Source organism: Lycium barbarum, chromosome 3 (assembly GCF_019175385.1).
Source record: "Lycium barbarum isolate Lr01 chromosome 3, ASM1917538v2, whole genome shotgun sequence".
Taxonomy (NCBI): domain Eukaryota; kingdom Viridiplantae; phylum Streptophyta; class Magnoliopsida; order Solanales; family Solanaceae; genus Lycium; species Lycium barbarum.
In genome coordinates, this window is record NC_083339.1 from 137,084,843 (window position 1) to 137,109,873 (window position 25,031).

Here is a 25,031-nt window from a genome sequence, read left to right on the forward strand (position 1 = left end):
CTAAAGTAATGGTTTATTGAGATATTACCTTGATAAGTGATTGCCATCACTTCATTAATCGACTGTAAGTCCCATGGAGGCTTTGCTTTCCCTTGAAGCATCTGGATGATTAACATTGAATCCCCTTCAAGTATAACGTTCTTGTAACCATTATTTTTGCACCATAGCATCCCTATCAATGTGGCTTGGGCTTCGGCATAATTGTTACTCCCATCTTGAAGCTGCTACGCAAAAGCCATCACCATGTTGCCCTCGTGATCTCTAACAATTCCACCAGCCCCTATTATTCCATCTCCAAATCTATTCCCATCAGTATTTACCTTTATCCAACCCAGTGGAGGCCTTTTCCATTTGGTAAACTAATAAAATTGATAAAGAACCTATTATCATAAATTAAGGACCCGCTTGGCCATAAGAATAATTCACTTTTTTCGGAATTTTTTTTCACTTTTTTTAAAAAATTAGTGTTTGGCCATGAAAATTCCAAATACAACTTAAAGTTGTATTTGGAATTTGAAAAACAAGAAAAACTTGTTTTTCACAACCAAAACAAGTACATTTCAACAAAAAAAAAAAAAAAAACTATTTCAAAAACTATGGCCAAACACAACTCCAACTTCTAAATTTTAAAAAAAGTGAAAAAGTTTTTGGTTTCTATGGCCAAACACCTACTAAATTTCACTGATAATCTTAAAAATCCTTAACACTCAGAATGTATAGTACTGAATACAAGTATAGCCATTAGAGTTGGGGGGGGGGGGGGGGGGGGTTGAGGGCACCTGGAGTAACTAGGGGCGGATCTACCTTAGTCCAAGGGGTGTCACGTGACACTGCTTCTTCGGAAAAATTTACTAAATATGTGTATAATTAAAATGGCAGAAAAAAATATGAGCTTATAAAATTAAAGTGATTTAAAAGGGTCGTGCAGCTCAGTTGGTTAATCACTTCGCTTCATTTCCTCAGTTTAGGACGTGAGTTCGAACCTTTGGCAGCGTCATTTACTTTTATAAACGTTTTTCTCCTCATATACAAATGGTAGATGTTCAGGTTCGAACCCACGACCTCTTGGAAGGTACCAAGTTAAAACCAATTGATTCAAATTCATAATTGTCATTATTGCGACAATAATTAAGTTAGACATAAGCTGCTTCCCTAGTCAGTTGTTGTGTGTTTCTTTTTTACGTTTTTTTTCTTTCTCACCAATGAAATTAATTAAGAACAATTTACGAAATCAAATTGATTAAGTATTTAGTATTATTTTTAATGTGGTTATTTCTAATACATTTAAAAAAAAAAAAAAAAACTCATCGAGAAAAGTTATCGTAGTCTTTTTTTTATTTTTATTTTTAGAAAAGTTATAGTAATGTACGCGAATTGTATTTATTTATATTTTGCTCTTTTTCATATGGTGATACATTGTTCTATTTATTATTTCTTCTTTTAAAATGTGACACTACTGACGAAAAATTCTGCGTATGCAACTGGGAGTAACCCTACTTAGTTACAGACTTGCAGTTCGTTATTATACCTGAGGGGTTGTCTGTATACTTTACTTTCCAGATACTTTGCTTTTTTTGTGTTTTCGGTAAATTAATGTTTCGCATCCTAATACCTGTTGGACATGAGCAACAACCTTAAAACTGACATTTCTCGACCTTTTACTCTCCCCTGCGTGTCCAGGATTGATTGGTTCTGTCTCCCTAATATTTCCCCTTTCCAACGCTCTTCTTTACTTTCTTTTCCATTTCAAATTCTAACATTACAGAATTTTAACACTATTTGCTATATTAAGCCCTTGTACGTGGATTAAATGGGTCTTAACATTCTTTAGATATGAAATTGGACTCTCAAAAAAGTAATGTGGCATATCTATAGTGTAGTTCGTGTTTATAACATACGGTTACGCTATGGACTAGTAAAAAAGTAAACCAATACTTAGATGAGGACTAAGAAATTTTTCCCAACTACTCATGAAGTCCAACTGATCAGTTGAAACAAACAATGCTAAAATGGCAGAGATGATCTAGCATCGAGTTATCCTATGTACTTAACAGTTGTGCATTTACAGCCTATCCAATTTCACACGTTTTGCTTTTGTGGTTTTGGGTAAATTAGTGTTTCACATCCTTATATCTATTGGACATGAACCTGGCACCATTCTCTTTTATTTAATTTGTAATTATTGTTAACGGTGATAAATAGCATAACTATTTATAGGGATTTGGAAACAATATCGAAATTACATTAAAATGCTTAAACTATGTAGTGAACGAGACGAAACATAAGGTACTTAATTATTAGAAACCGTATTATTTGGTGTCCATTTTCATATGTCATTTTCGACTTGCAAATTAATTAGGGAAATCTTCTACAACACTATATACTGTATGGACATGCTTAATCAACAAAACAGAAAATAAAAATATTAACTCTTTCCTACATCCTCCCGTAGATTTATTTACACAAATAAACCACTCAACTTATAGTATAACTACAGTAACACAACTACTAAGTCACGCAAATACAACTTTTTCAAATGGTAATTAAAAAGATTACAATTACTTTCAAAAAATTACATAAATACAATTTATTCAAAATTTGAATTACATTCTTAATATATGAATAATACTTAATTTTAGGAGTTACTATCATTGATGTATATCCACTTTTTACTTTCTCTTTCTTTCAAAATCATCCTCCCCCACCCCCACCCCCACCCCCACCCCCACCCCCAGCCCACCCTTCCCCCCCAAAAAAAAAAATCTAAGAAAAGGGCATGAGAGATAATGTAATTTTCCATATTTCATCTACCGTTTTAAAAAGATTTTTTTTCTTTCGTCTGCTCCTCTTTATTCGTCTTTTTTTATTTTCACTTGATGACTGACGCAATTATTTTTTGTGGCTAAAAGAAAATATTTGAATATATTAATATTAAGAAAACTACACGAAAATATATAGTATATTGTATAACAAAAGTACATGAAAATATACCTAAAAAGTATATGGTATATTCAAGTTGGAAAATTTAACTGAAAATATGATAACAAAATATTTGTGGATATAATAGTAGATATTAGTATATTTGAATATGTATATTATATACCCTAATATATGAATATATTACTCTACGTGCCAATCAATTGTACTCTATAATAACATATATGGTAACAATATACGATATATATATATATATATATATATATATATATATATATATATAGAATAATATATATAACAAATACTAGAATAATATATATAACAAATACTACAATAATATACTTGTTCATGAATTAGCTTTATTTTTTGGGTTAAAATTCATGAATTAGCTTGCTAGAAGATTGTGCTGGAGCTTTTTTAGGTAAGCATTTATTGTATTTTTATATGCATTTAATTATGTTATCACTAATATAGGGAATCTCTTTATTTTTAGATTTTTATTTATAGCAACAATCTCCTTATTTTTAGTTTTAAATTGCACAATTTGTAATATCTAAATTAGTTATAGATTATCTAATTAACTGTTATATATCTTGTATTATGAAAGCTCCCTTTTATTTTACTAACAACATAATCACTTTGCTTTCACTTAATATTCTAAATTATTATTTTTGCCAAAATCCGGTAAAGTCGGCTGAGTTTTCCCACCACACTTGCAGCTGGCTGGTGCATTGGCCTTATCATAAAAAGTTCAAGAGCAATATATCTCGTGATGCAATGGTCCACGTCGTATTTTTCTTAGGAAGTCTGTATAGTACTAAGGGGTCGTTGGTTGGGAAACAGTTATCCCAGAATTACTTATCCTGAGATTAGTTATTCCACCCTTTCACAGGGATAAAATAACATTATAATCCCGGGATAACTAATTCTGAGATTAGTTATACCGCGATTTTAACCCAACCAAATGGGGGATAAACTCACCTCAAATTTAATTCCGGGATTATTTATCCCTTGTACCAAACGAACCCTAAAAGAATTATTTTTTACGGACAAGTACCATTCAAATAAAAGGTACTTTGCCTTTTTTGAATGAAGAAAATGGTTGCCAGTGAGAGAAACTACTTGGGAGAAAGAAAGAGATTTGTGAAAATTCTGAGATCAAGTCCAAGCATACTTGGAGAGCACTTGCGCTGAGGAGTCGCAACAATAGGTGAGGAAGAGTGTCACAACCCACATTTCCGGCTAACACAATGTGCCAATTATAGCGGACCCGACACTTTGTAACTCAAAAAAAAAAAATTTGGAACCAAACTAGGCTTCACACACAGACCAAACTGTAACTTTTTGAGTTTGGTCCTTTCACGCAAAGATTCTGTGCGTGAAAGGGGGTATTTTTTTTTTCTTTTTTTAAGCTATCAAAAATCACGTTTTTTTCATACTTTGAGCAAAGATTAGTCATGTTTCAAAATTTCGAAATATCAATATTCTATATAGAACTTAATATATTTTTTTGCGTACAATAACGTCGGCTCATTACATCAAGTATACCTAAACTTTTGGATCGTCGTTTAGGGGTTGTAAAGTGCCCAGAAGTAAGTTTTGTTTGCTTGGAAACTTGTCATCTTTAGATTTAAGTGTCATATTTTATAGGATTTTGATTTAAGTGTTTTGAAATAAAAATATTATATTAAAAAATAATTCATTCAATATGATAGGTTCAATGAAGGTATAATATATCTCATTCAATGCTCCCACCAAGGTTTGATCCCATGTTGGCATAAAAAAGAAGTGAGTAAAAAAGAGAGGCTAAATCACCAAGCAAAATTGGTGAATGTTACAAAGTAGACACTTTTTATTTTTTATATTGTTCACTAATGCTATCTAACTCGTTTTCATAAATTGAATTTTGAACCTCGAAATTGACATTCAAAACATCATTACCACGGGATTCGCATCTTGAAATAGATTTTTTATCATTAGATTTTTACTAGAGAAAAATGAAAATTTTGCACAAATTTGAGGGAAAATTCAAATTGAATGGAATAACGGGCGTTTTTTGGAAAATCGGCTCTGCCTAACCGCCTTGCGGCTGTTTGTCCGCGTAGATCTCGAAAAAATACCCTAAATCAAATAAAAAAAATCGCGTCAATCAGACATCTGAGCGCAAAGTTATGACCATTTAAAGTTTCAACAATTTACAACTAGTTTTCTGCCTATGCTCCGGTCCTTAGTTTTTATTTACGTGAGTGAAGAGACATATGTATACTTGATGTAATGAGCCGATATTATTGTACGCTAAAAAAAAATATTAAGTTCTATATAAAATATTTATATTCCAACGTTTTAAAACGTGACTAATGTTCGGTCAAAGTATGAAAAACAAAACTTAAAGATAACAAGTTTCCAAACATACTTCGAGGCACTTTACAACCCCTAAAGCGATGATCCAAACATATATGTATACTTGATGTAATGAGCCGACATTATTTTACGCTAAAAAAAATATTAAGTTCTATACAAAATATTTATTTTTCGGTGTTTTGAAACGTGACTAATCTTCGGTCAAAGTACGGAAAAAAACTTAATTTTGAGTTTGATTTCCAAAGAACAAAGATGATAAGTTTCCAAGCAAACAAAACTTACTTCGGGGCACTTTACAAGCCCTGAAACGACGATCCAAACGTTTAGGTATACTTGATGTAATGAGCCGACATTATTGTGCGCAAAAAAATATATTAAGTTTTATATAAAATATTGATATTTCAGGATTTTGAAACATGACTAATCTTTGCTCAAAGTATGGAAAAAAAAACGTGATTTTTGATAGCTTTAAAAAGAAAAAGAAAAAAAAAGTACCCCCTTTCAAGCACAGAATCTGTGCGTGAAAGGACCAAACTTAAAAAGTTACAGTTTGGTCCTTTCACACACAGATTCTGTGCGTGAAGCCTAGTTTGGTTCTTTCTTTTTTTTAATGAGTTAGTTTGGTTCCAAATTTTTTTTTTTTTTTTGGTTACAAAAGTGTCGGAAACAATTATAGCAGACGGTAGGGCGACTAATTGCATTAAAAAAATATTATTTCAAGCTGAAAAAGCTCCATGGCCCGAATAAATTACACAAACTCGAAACCTGCCCCATGAGATTAAAGAACACAAATCATTACGCTTGAAATAGAAAAACCCTAATTTGACCTATCATCCTTTTTTGTGGATACTTTATGTATCATAGAGACCTTTCAGACGTTTACATTAACATGTGGAATTTAACTTATTTGCATATCCTTAAATTGTTGAAAATGTGGAGGACTCGAACTAAATCTTTTAAGATGAGATGCTGAATTGTGGAAGGAAGATCAACTTAATTTCAAGAAAAAGCATGCTACATTTGAAATTTAAGCTACTGAAAAAGGCAATGACTTAGCAAAAAAATTATGGAAGGAAAATTTCTAAGTAGGCGTTTGGCCATAGAAACCAAAAAAAGTGATGGAATTTTTGAAGTTGGAGTTGAAGTTGTGTTTGGTCATAGTTTTTCGAAAATAATATTTGATTTTTGAAATGTACTTTTTTCTAAAAAACATGAAATATGATTTATAACCCCAATTTCTATAAACTAGCAAAGCAGTTAATAAACATAACCAGTGCGAGAAATAACTATACTCGAGATCAGCTTATGGAGTTCTCAAAACTGATGGTTTTTCCATCAAAAGGTTGCAACTGGGAGGCTTACTGGTGTGCACAAAAAATATAGCATCTCTAAATATGACTTTGCTGCAAAATTCCAACTGATTCTTTTCTTTTAGAGGCTTTTTAGCACATGATGTTGAATGTTGTTGGAGTGGAGGGCAACTGAACAACATAACTTGCCTCTGAGCAGTGAAAAATTTGTATGAACTTTTAGAATAAAAACTGAGCAACCTAACAACTTTTAGGGTAAATGTTGAAAGCATAAAAACAAAAGTTTTTTTCAAATTCCAAATATAACTTCTCGTTGTATTTGGAATTTTCATGGCTAAACACCATAAAGTGAAGAAAAAAAATCCGAAAAAAAGTAAATAATTCTCATGGCCAAATAGGTCCTAAAAGTCTTGGAGCGAGAATACAAAAATTTTAAAAAAAAAAAAAAGTATTACAAATAGAAGGCTAGAAATTGATATTGGATCGTAAATTAACGTATGCCATATCAAATGATGGTTGAGTAAATTACGGATTGGGTTTTGGGTTCCTAATTATTTGGGTCATGGAGCTTTGTTATTTCTAAAGAAGTATCTTAATGGAATGGGGTGATTTTCAGCCAACTTTACCAGACTTTTGAACAAAAATGAAAAAAGAAAATTTAATGGCCTATACTCCACTGCTAAATAAACACTCATTAGCGAGAAGAAAATAAAAAGTAAAACCACTTTGGCCGATACGTACCCATTATGATTTGATGTCACAATGAAGAGAAATTATCTGATTTAATATCTGCTATGAAATTTTCTCAATACAATGAATTATCTAGAGGTTACTATAATGTCTACAAAATATTCTTAAGTGCTCAGAACAACGAAGGAAAAAAAAGAACATTAATGATGTGATTAGACGTATGAAGAGGAAGGAATATTGATTGGTCTCTTCTGTGAGTGACATATGCCCACAGTGGGAAGCAAAAGTTGAAAAGTGGTGAAATACTGTCAATATATTACTTTACTACTGTATAGAAAGGTGGGTTGAGCACCTTTTTGGTCGTCCACTTTTTCATCGTTCGTTTGTGGGCTTAAAAAAAAAATTATGAGCTCACATATTTTAAATAACTATTAATATTTAAAAAAAAATAAGCTCATATATTTTAAACAACTATTAATATTTAAAAATAACTATTAATATTAAAACAAAATTGTGGCCCACATATTTTAAACAACTACTAATATTTTTTTAAAAAATTGTGGGCCCCATATTAAACATCAACCAGTAATAAAAAAAGAGAAGAAAAAAAAGTTGAACCCGCCACATCCAAACTCAAGGTAAAAAAAAGTGGATCCCATATTAACAAAACCAAACAATATTAAAAAAAAAAAAATCTCATATTAAAAAAACAAACAATGTTAAAAAAATGCTTAGAAAATCAAACAACTACTAATATTTTTTTTAAAAATTGTGGGCCCACATATTTTAAACAACTACTAATATTTAAAAACAACTACTAATATTTAAAAAAAAAAAATTGTGGCCCACATATTTTAAACAACTACTAATATTTTTTTTTAATTGTGGGCCCCATATTAAACACCAACCAGTAATAATAAAAAAAAAAAAAAAAAAAAAAAAGTGGAACCCACTACATCCAAACTCACAGAAAAAAAAAAAGTGGATCCCATATTAACAAAATCAAGTAATATTAAAAAAAAAGTGAATCCCATATTAAAAAAAATAAACAATGTTTTAAAAAAAATGCTTAGAAAATCAAACAATTAAATCAATAATGATGGATTTATTGCCACATGCGTATCAACCCATTAGTGGGAGCAAATGAAATTGTTGTACAACAACATACTTAAAATACTTAAAATATTTGTTTTCCAATTTTTGAAAAAAAAAAAATTGTGGGCCCATATAGTCTGATGGATTCATTGCCACATGCGTATCAACCCATTAGAGGAAGCAAATGGAATTATTGTACAACAACATACTTAAAATACAAAAGTACTTAGAAAATCAAACAATTAAATCAATAATGATGGATTTATTGCCACATGCGTATCAACCCATTAGTGGGAGCAAATGAAATTATTGTACAGCAACATACACCAACCAATATTAAAAAATTCAAAAAAACACCAACCAATTAAGAAATTAAAAAAAAAGTGTGGTCCCCATATTAAACACCGACCAATATTAAAAAAAAAAAACACCAACCAATATTTAAAAAAAAAAAGTAAATAAAGTGGAACCTACCATCTCCAAACTCACGGGAAAAAAAAGGGGTGGACTCCATATTAATAAAATCAAGCAATATAAAAAAAAAGTGAATCCCATATTAAAAAACAAACAATGTCAAAAAAAAGAGTGCAAACTTTGTATTCGTAGTAAACACTAATATAATAAAGTTTTAGATACAGAACACAAACTATAATGTTATATTAATTGTGTTTTGAACATAGTATCTCATATTGACAAAATCAAGCAATATATAAAAAAAAAAAAAGTGAATCCCATATTAAAAAAATAAACAATGTCAAAAAAAAGAGTGCAAATTTTGTATTAGTAGTAAACACTAATATAATAAAGTTTTAGATACATAACACAAACTATAATGTTATATTAATTATGTTTTGAACATAGTATCTCATATTGACAAAATCAAGCAATATTAAAAAAAAAAAAAATGAACCCCATGTTAAAAAAAATATAATGTTAAAAAAAAAAATGCAGACTTTATATTCGTAGCAAACACTAATATAATAAAGTTTTAGATACGGACCACAAACTACAATGTTATAGTAATCGTATTTTGAACATAGTATATGTATATATATTATATGCATAAAAATAGTACAAACTAATAGTGTCAAAAAAAAAAAGTGCAACCCATAAAGGGTGGACCCGATACTAAACGACATCAAGCAATATAAAAAAAAGTGTATCCCACCATCTCCAAACTCACGGTAAAAAAAAGTGGACCCCATATTAACAAAATCAAGTAATATCAAAAAAAAAAAAAAAAAACGAACCCCATATTAAAAAAAATAATGTCAAAAAAAAAAAGTGCAGACTTTGTATTCGTAGTAAACACTAATATAATATACTTTTAGATACGGAGTACAAACTACAATGTTATATTAATCGTGTTTTGAACATAGTATATATATATATATATATATATATATATATATATATATATATATATATATAGTGCAAATTAATAATGTCCAAAAAAAAAAAAGTGCACCCCCTATTAAAAAATCAAACAATATTCATGTAATTTCTAATGTATCTCATTAAGTCAATAATGATGAATTCATTATCACGTGCGTGTCAATCCATGAAATTGTTTTTCTTCAAAAGGTTAAGTAGTCAAACCATATAATTTTCTTTCTTTTTTTATATTAGCCTGAGATCTAATCTAGATATTAAACTGTTGTATTTGCTATTCCGCCATGTCATTTATTTGTTTATTAAAAAAAATAATGTCAAAAAAAAATGTAGACTTTGTATTCGTAGTAAACACTAATATAATAAACTTTTAGATACGGAGTACAAACTACAATGTTATATTAATCGTGTTTTGAACATAGTGTGTGTGTGTATATATATATATATATATATATATATATATATATATATATATATATATATATATATGCATAGTGCAAAATAATAATGTCCAAAAATAAAAAGTGCACCCCCTATTAAAAAATCAAACAATATTCATGTAATTTCCAATGTATCTCATTAAGTCAATAATGATGAATTCATTACCACGTGCGTATCAATCCATGAAATTGCTTTTCTTCAAAAGATTAAGTAGTCAAACCATACAATTTTCTTTCTTTTTTTATATTAACCTAAGATCTAATCTAGATATCGAACTGTTGTATTTGCTATTCCGCCATGTCATTTATTTGTTATGTTTACTAAAATAAATATACTTAAAATATTTATATTTTAAAATAAGATAGAATTTAATTACTTTTTTATTTTTATTCTTACTCTAATAAATGTGAAAAGAAATTAATGTCGTAAAAAAAATATATCAAATGCAGATCAAATAATGAATAAGGTAAATTAGTCAAATTATAATTATAATCGACGTTTTCTTAAAAAATCATGCAAAAGACAACATGACAAGTAAAATGAGCTAAACCGAGAATATTTACTAAAAATTAAAAAATAATATTTCTTCGTTTAAATAAAAAATCAATTTCTACTTTGTTTCGTTTTAAACATGTAAAATTAATTTAATAATTTGAATTAGAATTGTTCAAATCAAAATTTGATAAAAAAATAATAAGTATTTTACACCTTTAAATTAATCGAATTAAAATTGAAAGTATCAACTGATGCTTAAATATTGCTATTGTTTTATCTCAAAGAGAAGAAAATAGTTTTCTTTTAAACAAGTCTTCTCTTTTAAAAAATATTAATAAAGTTGCCGATTTTGTGTTCATAACAAACATTAATATAATAAAATTTTAGATACGGAGCACAAACTACAGTGTTATATTAATCGTGTTTTGAACATAATATATACTTTATATATATATTATCATTATTCAAAAACAACTACATACACATAAATACACTATAATCTAAAGTGTTGGGTCCGTGCTGTAGGCTGTCTAGTATATATAGAAGATTTATTGCTTTTTCTGGTGAGTACTCTTCGAAAATTGCAAGGACAAAAGGAAAAGGATGCGAATAATAAATTTAAAATAGACATTAAAAAAAACAATGATGAGACAGAAAAGCAAAAACAAGGGACATTGAAATAAAACAAAATCTAGCTGCAAGAAAAAATGTTACTAGTATACATTATCAGATTCTTTTGGTATATTTTAGTATAATATAAATTATAATGGTATTTGACTGCATATAAAATTTAAATAATAGAAATTCAGCATATAGCAAAAGTTTAATTAAAACTTAAGGTCTTAAACATGCAGGTTCATAGTTATGGACATTTAAAATTTTAAATATAAAAAAAATTAATTAATAATAAACTAAAAAATATAACGGCATAAAAAATGAAACAAAAGGGAATAAATATTTATTTTCATAAAACACAAAGGAAACAAATAAAAAAGTGACAATTACAAATATTGGGAAAGTCACGTCCAAATAGTGGGTGTTCGATTGAAAGTCTTATAGTAATTGGTTGCGGTTTTACTATTTTATTTAATAAAATATCCAACTCGGGCAATTGTTTTTCATAATTTGAAAAGATTCAAATATAAATAACATTTCAAAAAAATTAGCCAACAAAATTTTCACTAATCTGTCCAAATGCCACCCAAGTGTTCCGTATATAGGCCACCCCTTTAAAAATGTGGAAAAGCTGGAGGACATCCCCTTTTATAAATGTGGAAAAACCTAGAGGAGTCATAGCGGTAGGTTAGGTCAAATTTGAGCACATAAAAGGCTAAAAATCAATTAACATATCATGTCAATTAACTTTATTTATTTGTTTGTTTTTTGATAATTATTGTTTCAAATTATTTAAAAAATCTACAGAGATCGAGTAAGTCGATGAACAAAAACTAATTAACCAAGGACCAAAAAAAAACATAATAATAGTTTTCTTATTAATCAACTTTGTACTATCTAAGTAGCTCAAGTCGACTCAAACTTTCAGTGTCCAAATTGACACATAGTGTTAACTACACTAAACACCTATGTACTATGACTCAATTACAAATAGACTTTTTGTATTTTAAAATCAAGCACTTACACCTTCTATAATGTTATCCCTTTCTCTAAAAAAGAACTTAAATCTTTTATATAATGATAATCCTACACAAATAAAATTTCATATAACTAAGTATATTTAAGATGATTTTGAAGCGAAAGAATAAATAAATAAATAATTTACATTAATAAAATTAGAAATTACTTACATATCTAATGTTTAAGAAAGTTATTTCTAATAGTTGGTATATTTTATTAAATAATAATTGATGTTCATTTTCCTGTTTATGAGTTTCAAACAATAAATGTTTCAAATAATATATTTTTTAATTATCAAAGGCATGAATCAAGCGTTTTGTTAAATTCTTTTATCTTCATTTTAAAATTTTCATAAAAGTAATTCCAAAAAAAAAAAAAAGTCTCACTCATAGTTATTGTTTGTCTTTTAATAATTATATTTTAATATAAATTAGTTACGAATATACATCATAGGGGTGTAAGTGTAGGATTTTCATAGTACATGAGTGTAAGTATTTGACTTTCAAATACATGAGGTCTATTCATAACTGAGTCATGATACAAAAGTGTTTAGTATAGTTAACCAATTAATTTATTCTCAACTCAACCTTCCCAATTTGAAAGGCTTATATATATTTCTATCAGCTAAATTTGAAAGGGCGAAACTATTTACTTCCCCAATTTTGCTTTAAAAACCAATCTCTTTCCTTAACTTTGACTAAATGCTATTTTACCCTTACTTCATCTCTTTTCTCTTTTTCCCCCTCTCTTTCATTGATCTTTTGGACTTATTACAATCTAAGTGTGTTGGATTGTTGGTATGAATGAAAATGATTTATTGAAAAAAAAAATGTTTCTTGAAAAATAAGTGAGTTTCTTATTTATTTTTGTGTTTGATACATAAGTAAAAAAAAAATATCACAAAACATTTGTTAATACAGTTTAAGCAAACGCAGTGGAGGTGCAGTGTGGGAGTAGGTGTGTGGAGTGGTGTGGAAGGGAGCCATGGATATGAGGGTGAGGATGGGGTGTGTTGGAGGGTTGAGAAGAGACAATTAATACGGAATGTCATTTATGAAAATTGTTTTTCCTACTTCCACTAAAAAAAAAAAATCATTTTCCTAGAGAAAAATATTTTTCAAAAATTTTAATCAACCAAACATGAAAAAAACTAAAACTATATTTTCCTTCTTACCATACATAATTACGTACCCCTAAATCGTGTTACCGCAATCGTTGTAACACAGATTTTTGAAGACGGATAAGGAGAAATGAGATTACTAGGGGAATTAGCAGGAATGCCCTTATCATGGGGTGGTCTTTAAGTTTTGCCCTTCAAAATGGTGGTCTTTAAAGTTTGTCCTTCACTAGGGAACGCTTGGTCACAGGTTCAAACACCCCACTCAGGGGGAAATTTAAAAAAAATAAAAAATCACAAGGCATAAGTTCAGAAAAAAGGCAGAGTTATAACTCTACCTTAGGCAGAATTTGAAGGCAGAAATTCTGCCTGAGCGCAGAAATTGCATTTCTGCCTTAAGGCAGAATTTGCAGAAATGGACAGAATTTACAAATTCTATCCCATGCATGCAAGTTCTGCCTTAAGGCAGAAATTCTGTCTTTTTTTACAACTTCTGTCTTGCAATTTTTTATTTTTTTTTAATTTTCACTGAGCTGGGGTTCGAACCCGTGACCAAGGAGTCCCTAGCGAAGGGCAAATCTTAAAGACCGCCAATTTGAAGGACAAAACTTAAAGACCACCCCAAATGAAGGGCAATCCATGCAAAAAAAAAAAAAAAAAAAAGGATAAATAGGCGTTGAAAAGGAATATATCTTGGCATTGGTTCCTAAAGTTTTACTTCATGGGCCTGTCCAAGTCAATTTTCCAGGGACAATTTGCACGATTGTTATTCATTGGCGGGTCTTTAATCTTCGTCCCTCAAATTGTTGGTCTTTAAATTTTGACCTTTGCTTAAAATACCCTGATGTTCTGGATTCGAATTCCGGCTTAGTCATAAAAATAAAATAAAATTCGCAAGGCAAGGCTTTGCAAAAAGTCTACCTTATGCGGCAGATTTTACCTTAAAGCATAACTAAAAATCTGCCGGATACGACAGACTTTGCCTTATAAGGCATAACTTTATGCCTTAACCTTTTGCAAATCTTTGCCTTGTGATTTTTTTTTTTTTTTTTTTATTGAGTGGGGATTCGAACCCAGAACCTCGAGGTATTTTCCGCCACCTTTTTAAGCAAAGGACAAAATTAAAGACCAGCAATTTGAGGGACAAAAATTAAAGGCCACCCCAAAAGAACGCAATCCGCGCAAAAAAATGATTTTCCAGTGAAATGGTTATCCGGCCAGAGATATTTTATTGGAAACATATTGAAAGTTGAGTTAGTTCATTAATGAAAAGTAAAATCACTAATTTTGCCAGATAATTTCAATAAAATTGAATGACCATTTGAGAAATTTACACTATAATATGCGTATCCTTTAACTTTGTCGTCCAACCAAATGCTAAAGAATTACTTGGAAATGTTCTCCACATGTACAGTAAAATATTTTAGAGAGAAGCATATCATGTATACCATAGATGCACCATTTGACGTATTAGAAATGGATGCTAAAAAGATACTTCGAGACACATGAATACCAGGAACTTAATTCTCATTGTTGTTTAAAAAATTGACAAGATAGATTCATGCACCACCAATTTCACATTATATGTAGACCCTTCCCTGATGTGTACAATTTTTCGACAAGGAGCATGCATGTGAATACCTTCACGTATTGCTTGAGGACCTAATACATGTTAGGATAACAGAATCGTACTCTTATTGTAAAGACAATTTTGATATAGAATCTAGAGTTTAATTTTTCTGCACATATAGTATAAAAGGTCTTTATACGATCGTCATATATAAAGTATGTATACGTAAATTCTTGTAATAGTTATTGAATAATAATTTGATAAAAATGATAACTAATTTGTTTTGCTTTTGCGCCATAAACATGATCGGTGCTCTTGCTCTCACGCAAGGGGAGCATTATCTGCTTTTATAGCCTGTTTTACCAGCTTAGAAAGCCACAAAAATGCTTATCTATTTTTTATTTTTTTAAAAATATGCTTATTTTAGAAATTTGAGTTGTTGATCATATTTTAGGAAAAAGACATGTACTTTGAGTAGTAGCAAAAAAAAAAAAAAATTAAAAGATGAAAGAACAAATTTTCCGCATAAACACTTTTGAAATCTTGATCAAGCATATAGACAAGAGCGTGTCTCATACTGATTAAACGACACAAACTAACTAATACTACATACTCTCCAAAAGTATTTTTGTTCAAAAAATACTTCTAACTATAAAATACTTCTTAGAACAAATAAATTTTGAAAATTTGGACAAACAAATTATTAGGTAGGTTAATGTCGGGTTATAGTCGGCCCTATATAGTGTAGCTTTCATGATCATTCACGAAATTCATTCACCATTCCATCTTGAAATTCGAAATCAGCTTCATTGTGACTCTGGAAAAGTCAGGTGTAATTCGCCGCTAAAGGCGGCAATTGCACATTGCAAACCCATCATGTTGTTTTCATGGGAAAATGATGTGTCAGTATCGAAGAATGATTTTTATCTAATTTAGCTTAATTTTTTTCCCCAACAAACTCATGGTTCTTTAAAATAGGTTACGTTTAAAATAGTGAATTTATTTCAGTCGAATAAGGAAAAAGATTTGAATTTATCTCTAACGTTACGTTTGTAATTTGTCTTACAAATTCCATCTGTTTGCCTACAAGTTCATAGGAGTCTCCGCCATTATATTTTGTTTCAAATATACTTTTCGCACCAATGTTTTATTTGACAATGAAAAAAATTGATGTGATCTCATTGAGGCAGTGGAAAAATAGCTGCGTTGATTAATTACTGATTCATTGAACTTCTAATTTTATATACATAAAAGTTTCTTTTAAAGTTAATAAAGGTGATGTAGAAATTGCAAAGTGAGCATAAAGTTAGTGGATCATAGCCCTCAATTTAGTACCTGATGAAGCATACTGTTGGTCTGGGTGGTATCGCTTGTTATAGGACCACCTTTGAGAACAACTATTCATTCACCTGAAAGGTGACTTCTCAATGATAATATTTTCCTTAGAATCATATGGTTAAGGAGAATATGATACTACCAATATTTGTTTGAGTTTGTGATCGATCAATTGCCATTCTCATGGTACCTTTAACGTATGGCTGATATCTACTTACTGTCAATTTTAAACATTATCTAATACTATACTATTTATAACTTACTTAGGCTTATTTTGTTTACGCTTAATGAAGATTTTAATCATACTTATTCATATTTCAGACATTAAATTTGTTTGTCTTTTTTTTTTTTTTAATTACATAAGAGTTAGGGGAAGGGGATTACAATGTGGGAATTCGAGCTCTCACCAACAAGATGAGAGTTCAGGTAGCCAACCAACTGAGCTACTAGATCCTTACTTGTTTGTAATTTCATTTTTACATATTTCATACTCTATTTTAAAGTTTGAATCTGTCAGACAGCCATTAGACCATCCCAACACCACTGATGGAGTTGAGAACGATCATCTACGGCGGCCACAAACCCGAAGGCCAAGGGTGCTATTAATCATGCTCTGGTCAAATGGCCACGTGTCATCAACCAGACTTAGTTTCTTGTCTCCTTAGAACTCAAGGATACAGTGGTACGAGCCTATAGAACAAATCATGTTCAAGTAAGGTCGTATTTGTTTGTCTTTTTAGGTCTGAATCATAATCATTCAAATTTTAACTATTAAGTGCATTTTTTTATGTTAAACTCACTTAATGAGCCTGAATAAATTTGAATGATAAATATCAACGAACTCTTAACATTACTAACATCATATATACATACAAAGATTTCTACAGAGTTGACAGTATACCAATTCAATCGATTCGCCCCTACCATCATGGCTCACCATTATTAATTACTACCACCCATAGCCGCCTTATCAGCTACAATTACCACCACCACCATACATCAATTACTACAATCAACCTTCATCATAACTTGTCACCAATATCAATAATTATCACCTCTAACAACCATTACCACGGTAACCAACTATTATTGCCAACAATCACCACCACTGTTCAATACTATATATACTCAATCACCATCATGACTCACCACCACCACAACCGTAACTAGCACCATCAACCACTATTGCTAGTCACCATCTCCAATAGCTACGTACTGCTCAAAACATCACCATTAGTCAACATCGTACCATCCTCAATCGGAACCTAAACGAACCATCACAAGCTGGCCACGGCGGCAACCATCACTTATCATCACCACCACCAACTGCCATACTAGTTTCTTTAAAGTATTTTGTTGATATAGTATTAGATTAATTTAGTATTTTATAGTATTTTATATTTATTAATTTTTATATAGAGATAATTTTTATACATTCAATTGTTGAAGAAACAAACACGCTTGATTATTTAGTATTCATATTCTAATACAACAATTTAATATTCATAAATGTGTATTCAAATTCAGACTTTTTAGTCTTAATAAAAAAATAAAGGAGGCTTTCGAACAGTCTAGGAGAAGATGTAGAAGTATGACGAAACCTAACCTAGCTGCTAGACTTAGAGCCCGTTTGGATTGGCTTATAAGCTGTTTTTAGCTTTTTTGAGTGTTTGGCTGGCCAGCTTAAAGTCATTTTGTGCTTAAAATAAGACTCAAAAAAATAATTGGGTCCATTTGACTTAGCTTATCTAAAGCAGCTTATATGCTGAAAATAGCTTATAAGCAAAAAAAAAATAAGTTAGACTACCCCAACTTATTTTTTTTAGCTTATAAGCTGCAAACAGCTTATAGGCATAAGCCCATCCAAACAGGCTCTTAGACATTTGAACTGTTATCCGTAGAAGCTACAGCTAATTGAGGTTAGATGTTGATGTTATGTTTTTGCTACTGCTTATAACTTGGGACTTTGTCCAAGTATTGGCCTGAACCTTGTTCGTATTGCTCTTTGTAATAAAATGTTACATTGATTACCAAAGGTCTTAGAACTCCAAGCCTGGGACTAGGTAGTTATTTTAAAAAGAAATAGAATTGATCCGGCCAATTTCTAGTTGCTCAAGAGTTAAATTATGTGATCTTAACGTATTTTTAGTCAGCTGACTAATATAAACTACCCACCAAAATGTAACCATTTGTAATTGGTCACTAGTGTGTTTTCAACTACTAACAAGTATATTATCAATATATAGCGATAAAGTGTTTATACTGACTAAAGTCTGTAAAACTAAAGATTAGACTTAATGTTTTTTTCAGAGTTTGTTGGGCTGCTATATAGTACGACAATCACTGATATTGTCTGTCATTTCCGACTTGGGCTAGCCCAACTTCGCCTGCTTCTCATTTTGAAGGCCTAGGAAATGATAAACCTTAGTTGCAAGATCCTGGTTTTTAACAGCTTAGTTTAGCAAACATTGGGCTTTCTATGAAACCACCAACCAGGTCCACCTACAAAGCCCTTCTTGAATCTCATCTTACTAAGAATTGAAGAAATAATATGAGATGGAGCCTATGAAAATGTAAGTAATTAGGATGCCCAAGATTATTCTAGAAAAATTAAAGCCAAATACCATTTGGTCATCTAGTTTACAAAATATGTACACAGTGAATAGGTAGTGTATAATTTATACTAAATATACATATACTATACATGCCTATACATATAATATGCATACCTATACACAACATATACAACCAAAGTGCATAGGTAGTATATACTTCAGCCTGCTGGGAAGAAATAAGCAATAACCAAATTGCATGATGAGTTAACAGCGAAATAAATACCCAAGTCAAAACTTTTCACACTATTTGAACCAAGAGAAAACAATAAACACTAGCACAAATGAAAATCCGGGCAGCAGCTATACCAACAATAAAATAGCAAAGTAAGCAAAAATAAATCGAATGCAAGAGACACCAAATTTACGTGGTAAAACTCCTTCAAGGTGAAGAGGAAACATCCACGGGACCTCCGGCTCACAAAAGCTCCACTATAATCAACAAGAGTTACAGCAATGTTCTCCAAATGGCTACAACAACAAAGCCAAGCACGGAGCAACAATACATAAAATATAGCACCAAAACTAGTGAAGAAAATGAGAGAAATCACCCCCAAAAACGAGCTACTGTTCGTACTCGAAAACTGGTGCTACAGACCACAAAATCCGATCTCCACCGTTGAAATCGAAGAACTAGATGTTGCGAACCCCCAATTCAAATTTCAGTACAATCCAACGGTTAATGAATCGGAAAATACAATTTAAAGCGGACTGCTGTAGCAGAAAATTTCTGGACAAAAATCTGTTTTTTCTCTCACGTTTTTCTCTCTATATGGCTGCAATGAATTCACTCTTTGTTATGAAAACAAGACCTAAATTGATCCTACATATAGAGGAATTTTTGGGCAAAAGTGGTCTGGTTCAAATTTGATTGGGTTTTATTAATCCAATTTCACATAGGAAGGGAAAACCCAAAAACCTGACAATTCTTCCCCTCCTGACTATGTGGAGGAAACCTCCATCCCGGCGATCAAGCAACATTCTAAATCTAGACTTGCAGCCAAGCCCAGAACAACCTGAATGGATAACATCTTCACAATTGAAGAAAAGATTTCATCAAAATCAACTCCCTTTTTCTGATTAAAGCCCTTGACAACCAATTTAGCCTTGTACCGTGGAACTGGGTTACCATCTTCATATTTTACCCTAAAAACGCACCTGCTTTTCAAAGCTTTTCTATCTCTAGGAAGCTTAACCATATCAAATGTATGATTATCATGCAAGGATTTAATCTCATCTTGCATAGCATCAAACCACCTTTCTTTTTTCTTCACTATCCATGGCCTCATCAAAACTTTCAGGTTCTCTCCCATCAGTCAAGAGTACAAACTCATTGGGAGAATAACGAGACGAAGGTACTTTCTCTCTAATAGATCTTCTGAGGAACTCTCTGGAGCATCAATAGCACCTGGTTGCTGGCCAACCACATCATCTTCCACTGGAGCATCAACAAAATCACGTTGATCATTCTGAACGTGATCACTATCTTCATTATCAACTTGATCTTCATTATTTTGAAGATTTTCTTCAGGTGCAATAGTCACAGGAACTGGATCAACATCAACTAAGCTCTCATTGCTCTGAGAATCAACCTTCTCAGTTTTGTCAAAATCTTCAATTGTCTGGTCTTCAAAGAACACAACATCACGGCTTCTAACAAGTTTCTTCTTAACTAGATCATAGAAACGATAGCCAAATTTGTCTTGACCATAACCAATGAAGATACACTGCCTAGTTTTAACTTCCAGCTTTGACCTCTCATCCTTAGGAACATGCACAAAAGACTTACACCCGAAGACTCTCAGATGAGCATAAGAGACATCCTTACCAAACCAAACTCTGTCAGGGACATCACCATCCAAAGCAACAGTAGGAGATAAATTGATAACATATGCAGCAGTATTAAGTGCTTCTGCCCAAAATGAATCTAACAGCTTAGCATCTGAAAGCAAACATCTAACTCACTAAACTAGAGTTCTGTTTATCCTCTCTGCTAAACCATTTACCTGTGGAGTCTTTGGAGGATTTTTCTGATGCTGAATACCCTGCTATCTACAATAATTATCAAAAGGACCAATGTATTCACCACCATTGTCTAAGCGGATGCATTTTAGTTTCTTCCCTGTCTGTCTCCCAACCAAGGCCTGAAAAGTCTTGAACACATCAAGTACTTGATCCATGGACTTCAAAGGAAATACCCAGAGTTTGCGAGAATGATCATCAATAAAAGTCACAAAGTAAAGTGCACCACCACGAGAGCTTACTTTAAAAGGATCACACAAATCAGAATGTACCAACTCCAGCAAATCAAGCTTTCTTGAAGGTGAATGACTCTGAAAAGAAACTTTTTTCTGTTTCCCAACTAAGCAATGAACACATCTCTTTAACTTTGCTTGTTTCACTCCAAAAAGCAAATTCTTCTTAGCCAAGTTATCGATCCCCTTCTCGTTCATATGACTAAGCCTTTTATGCCATAATTCTGATGAAGTATCATTCTCCATCAAATTTACCGAGTCACTACAAATGAAACCCTGAAATAAGTACAAGTCACACATCTTGTAACCTCGAGCCACAACCATTGAACCTCTAATTATCTTCCACTGGCCACCACCAACAGTTTGATCATAACCCTCATCGTCAAGCTTTCCTATAGAAATTAAATTCAGACGAACATCTGGATTATGCTTGACATTGTTAAGAACCAACCTCGAACCATTATTACTTTTCAAGCAAACTGTGCCAATACCAAGTACCTCAACCTCACTATCATTGCCCATTCGTAAATTTTCAAAATTACCCGGAGTATAAGAAGAAAATAATTCCTTCTTTGGCGTGACATGAGAAATGGAACCAGTGGCGGAGCCAGGAATTTTATTAAGGGGTGTCAAAATATAAAGAAGTAAACACGCGAAAAAGCCAACAAAATAAATTATGTTAATGAAAGCAGAATGTAATTGCATTATCGCAACTGTACTCGACGAGGTTTCATCTCTTGAAATGTTTTTACAATAGCATCATTAGAAATATTAATAAATACATCTTTTTCTACATAAGGAACTAAGCAGCCGCTCAAAAGTCCGTCATTCATCCGATTCCGCAGGTCATTCTTAATAAACTTCATTGCCGAAAACGCTCTTTCAACGGATGCAGTGGCAACTGGTAGAAGCAAAGAAAATTTCACCAAGCGGAATACAAGAGGAAAGTTTAAGTGCTTCTTCGTTTGAACTAGTTTTTTTGAGACATCACAAATACCATTCATATTGGCGAACCTTTCATCAATATCACGGACATCAATAATGTATGTCGCAAGCTGATTCTCAAGAGCACCCCTACTAAATTCATCAAAATCATCAGGATATAATTCAGCCATTCTCATTATCTTCTTGATGTTAAAACTAGAAAATGAGTCAACTGGATTCAAACAAGCAACTCCATGAAGCAAATCAGTAGTCACCTCGTTAAAACGATCATTGAGTTCTTGAAGTTGCCAATCAATAATTTTATAGAACACATCATAACGATAATGATGTAAGACTGTATGATCAGCAGGTTTACGTCGTAATCTTCCAGAGTTAACATAAGGCTCATCAAAATTGGGTATCAAAATGTTATACTTGATACAAAATGTCGATACCTTATCAATAAGCTCATCCCAGGCATCCTCCCTCAACGATTGCAACCTTCTCTTTGCTACTTCAACGAGCAGCATAGCATTTGCAATATCCTGTTCTTTCTTTTGTAATGATTTATTAAGCTCATCTGTGATTCCTAAGATATCTCTCATCAAATGCAACATAAAAGCAATCTTAAATGTTTGACAAGCTTCAAGATATCCTGTTGCCTTAGCACTTTCATCTGGAGAATATGCATCAACAACAAGTGCATCAAGAACATCAGTAATAGAGCCAAACATAAGAATAAAATTACAAAAGGATTTATAGTGAGATCCCCAACGAGTATCACCAGCTCTTATAAGACCAAGTTCTTGCCCGCGCACATAAGATAGACTCAATGAATGTTGAGAAAGTAAATTGACAATTGCACTCTTTAGAGATAAAGCACTAGTATCTTGAACATGTACAATATCAATCAATCGCTCCATCACAAATCCCTTTCGATCAACATATCGTAAAACCACAGCCATTTGCTCCTTACGTGACACATCAAAAGATTCATCAACTAATAAGGCAAAGTAGTCACCATTTAATTCCTCAATGATAGCTTTGATGGTCTCTATCTTACATGCAGTCACAATATCTTTTTGAATCATTGGAGAGGTCATTCGGTCATTCTGAGGAGCATGTTCCAATACATAATCATGAATTTTATCACAATGTTTCGCATACCATGAGAGAATTTCAAGAAAATTACCCTTATTAAGTGATGATTTAGACTCATCATGACCCCGAAATGCAAATCCTTGATTCACAAGAAGTCTTACTACATCAATTGAAGCAGTTAAGCGAAGCCCGTACTCCTGCTTAAATTGATCAGATTGCCCCCTCCCAAATGCAGATTTAATAGACTGTTGTTGTCGACTTAGATATTCACATCTTTTTTTTGCCTGATTATGAATGTTATTTGGCTTACCAACGTGTATCCACAAACTTTTCTTTTTATTCCAACTCTTAAACCCAATGGTCGAAAATACATCACCTCCACCTTGATGAATGTTACTATCTTTAAATAAATAACAATACAAACAATATGCTGTATCATTACTTACGCTATACTCCAACCAATCAGGATATTCCTGAAACCATTTAGGATTAAAACGGCGCATATCTCCATAAAAATCTGTTGGAGGAAAGATATGATTCTCAGGTTGACAAGGACCTTGTCGAATGTATGCTCTCCTAATTACATCACGATCGTTTGGATGATAGTCCAAGATTTGAGTTCTTTTCGCCGGATCGTACTCAAAAGAATCTAAATCTATTTCTTGTCTTTGAGACGAATGCAATGGTACTTCCGATTGATTGGCATTCTCTAAATCAGTTTCTTGTCTTTGAGAAGAATGCAATGGTACTTCCGATTGATTGACATTTTCTTATCGATTAGGTTGATTATGAGAGGCCAAATTTGATTTTGGTACTTTGGAAAAATACTTCTTCAGTGACTTTTGAGACTGAATTATAGAATAAAAATTACTTAGAAGTAGAAAAGTAGCAATATAGCAATAATCAGCTAAAATAGCCAAATCTAACCCAAACAAGAGTAACAAACTAAGATTGAATGAATGTTTTTTTTTTTTTGGGTTTCAGATTAAACAAAACAGAAACGGAAATCCACTTTGTAGAATTGTAGTACACTAGTACAACACATTAAATTAAGCTTTTTAACCCATTACAACATCACTCACCATGGAAATTAATTAGTGCAAAACAAAAAGACCGTAAAAAAAAAAAGGAAAATTTGAAGAGGAGAAAGAAAAAGACAACAAGAAATAAAAGGTGAAGACTAACTTACCATTGCCATGATGATGACGACGACGAGCAATTGACGCGGAAGAGAGGTAAGCACGAGTAGAAATTGGGGATTTGTTTAATCCCTAATTGACTAATTCAATCCACTTTTGTTTTCTAGAATTGGGGATCTGTTTAATCCCTTACAGCTTTGCCTTTACTGACTCTAAGTAGTCACATTTTTTATATTAAAAATATAGTCCACGTCGTCGTTTCACTTTCAGCTCAGTTTTTTTTTTTTTTTTTTTAAAAGGACAATGATTGAAGTCAAAAAAAATAAGCATGTCACAAACTGGGATCGAACACGCAACCTTGTTATCCCAAACCTTTGACACCCCTTAACCACTCGGCCAAGCCCTCTACTTATTATAAGAGGTGTCAATAGTAGTACATATATGTATAAAATCAGAATTTCACATATCTATACAACATAATTTTCCGGCGAAGGGGTGTCGCTTGACACCCCTCGGGACCAGGTAGCTCCGCCCCTGAGTGGAACCTGAATCCACAAACCAGGTAGACTCATCAAAAACAAGATTGATATCATTTTCACCACAAGCAACAAGAAGATCATTT

The 25,031-nt window shown here is 31.8% G+C and overlaps 1 protein-coding gene and 1 non-coding gene across 2 annotated transcripts; both read right to left on the reverse strand.

Moving 5' to 3' along the window:
* Window positions 1-224: 224 nt before the first annotated feature.
* LOC132631440 (uncharacterized) lies at window positions 225-23,773 on the reverse strand. Its single transcript, XM_060347014.1, has 6 exons — window positions 21,970-23,773; window positions 21,501-21,637; window positions 20,997-21,042; window positions 20,350-20,494; window positions 20,007-20,148; window positions 225-359 (listed from the first exon to the last, which is right to left on the reverse strand). Exons 1-6 carry the CDS (start codon window positions 23,771-23,773, stop codon window positions 225-227), a joined length of 2,409 nt encoding a protein of 802 aa, XP_060202997.1.
* On the reverse strand, window positions 16,886-17,100 carry LOC132634552 (small nucleolar RNA U3). Its single transcript, XR_009580270.1, has one exon. It is a non-coding gene; the product is annotated as a small nucleolar RNA U3 (small nucleolar RNA).
* Window positions 23,774-25,031: the final 1,258 nt, after the last annotated feature.

Coding starts and splice junctions, on each gene's coding strand:
- LOC132631440 (XM_060347014.1), bottom strand. CDS start 23,773: ATGCGCCGTTTTAATCCTAAATGGTTTCAGGAATATCCTGATTGGTTG. Junction 20,495..20,996: donor ATCCTCCAAAGACTCCACAG/GTAAATGGTTTA, acceptor AAAATAATGAAG/ATCAAGTTGATAATGAAGAT. Junction 20,149..20,349: donor GAAGATCTATTAGAGAGAAA/GTACCTTCGTCT, acceptor TTTGAAAAGCAG/GTGCGTTTTTAGGGTAAAAT.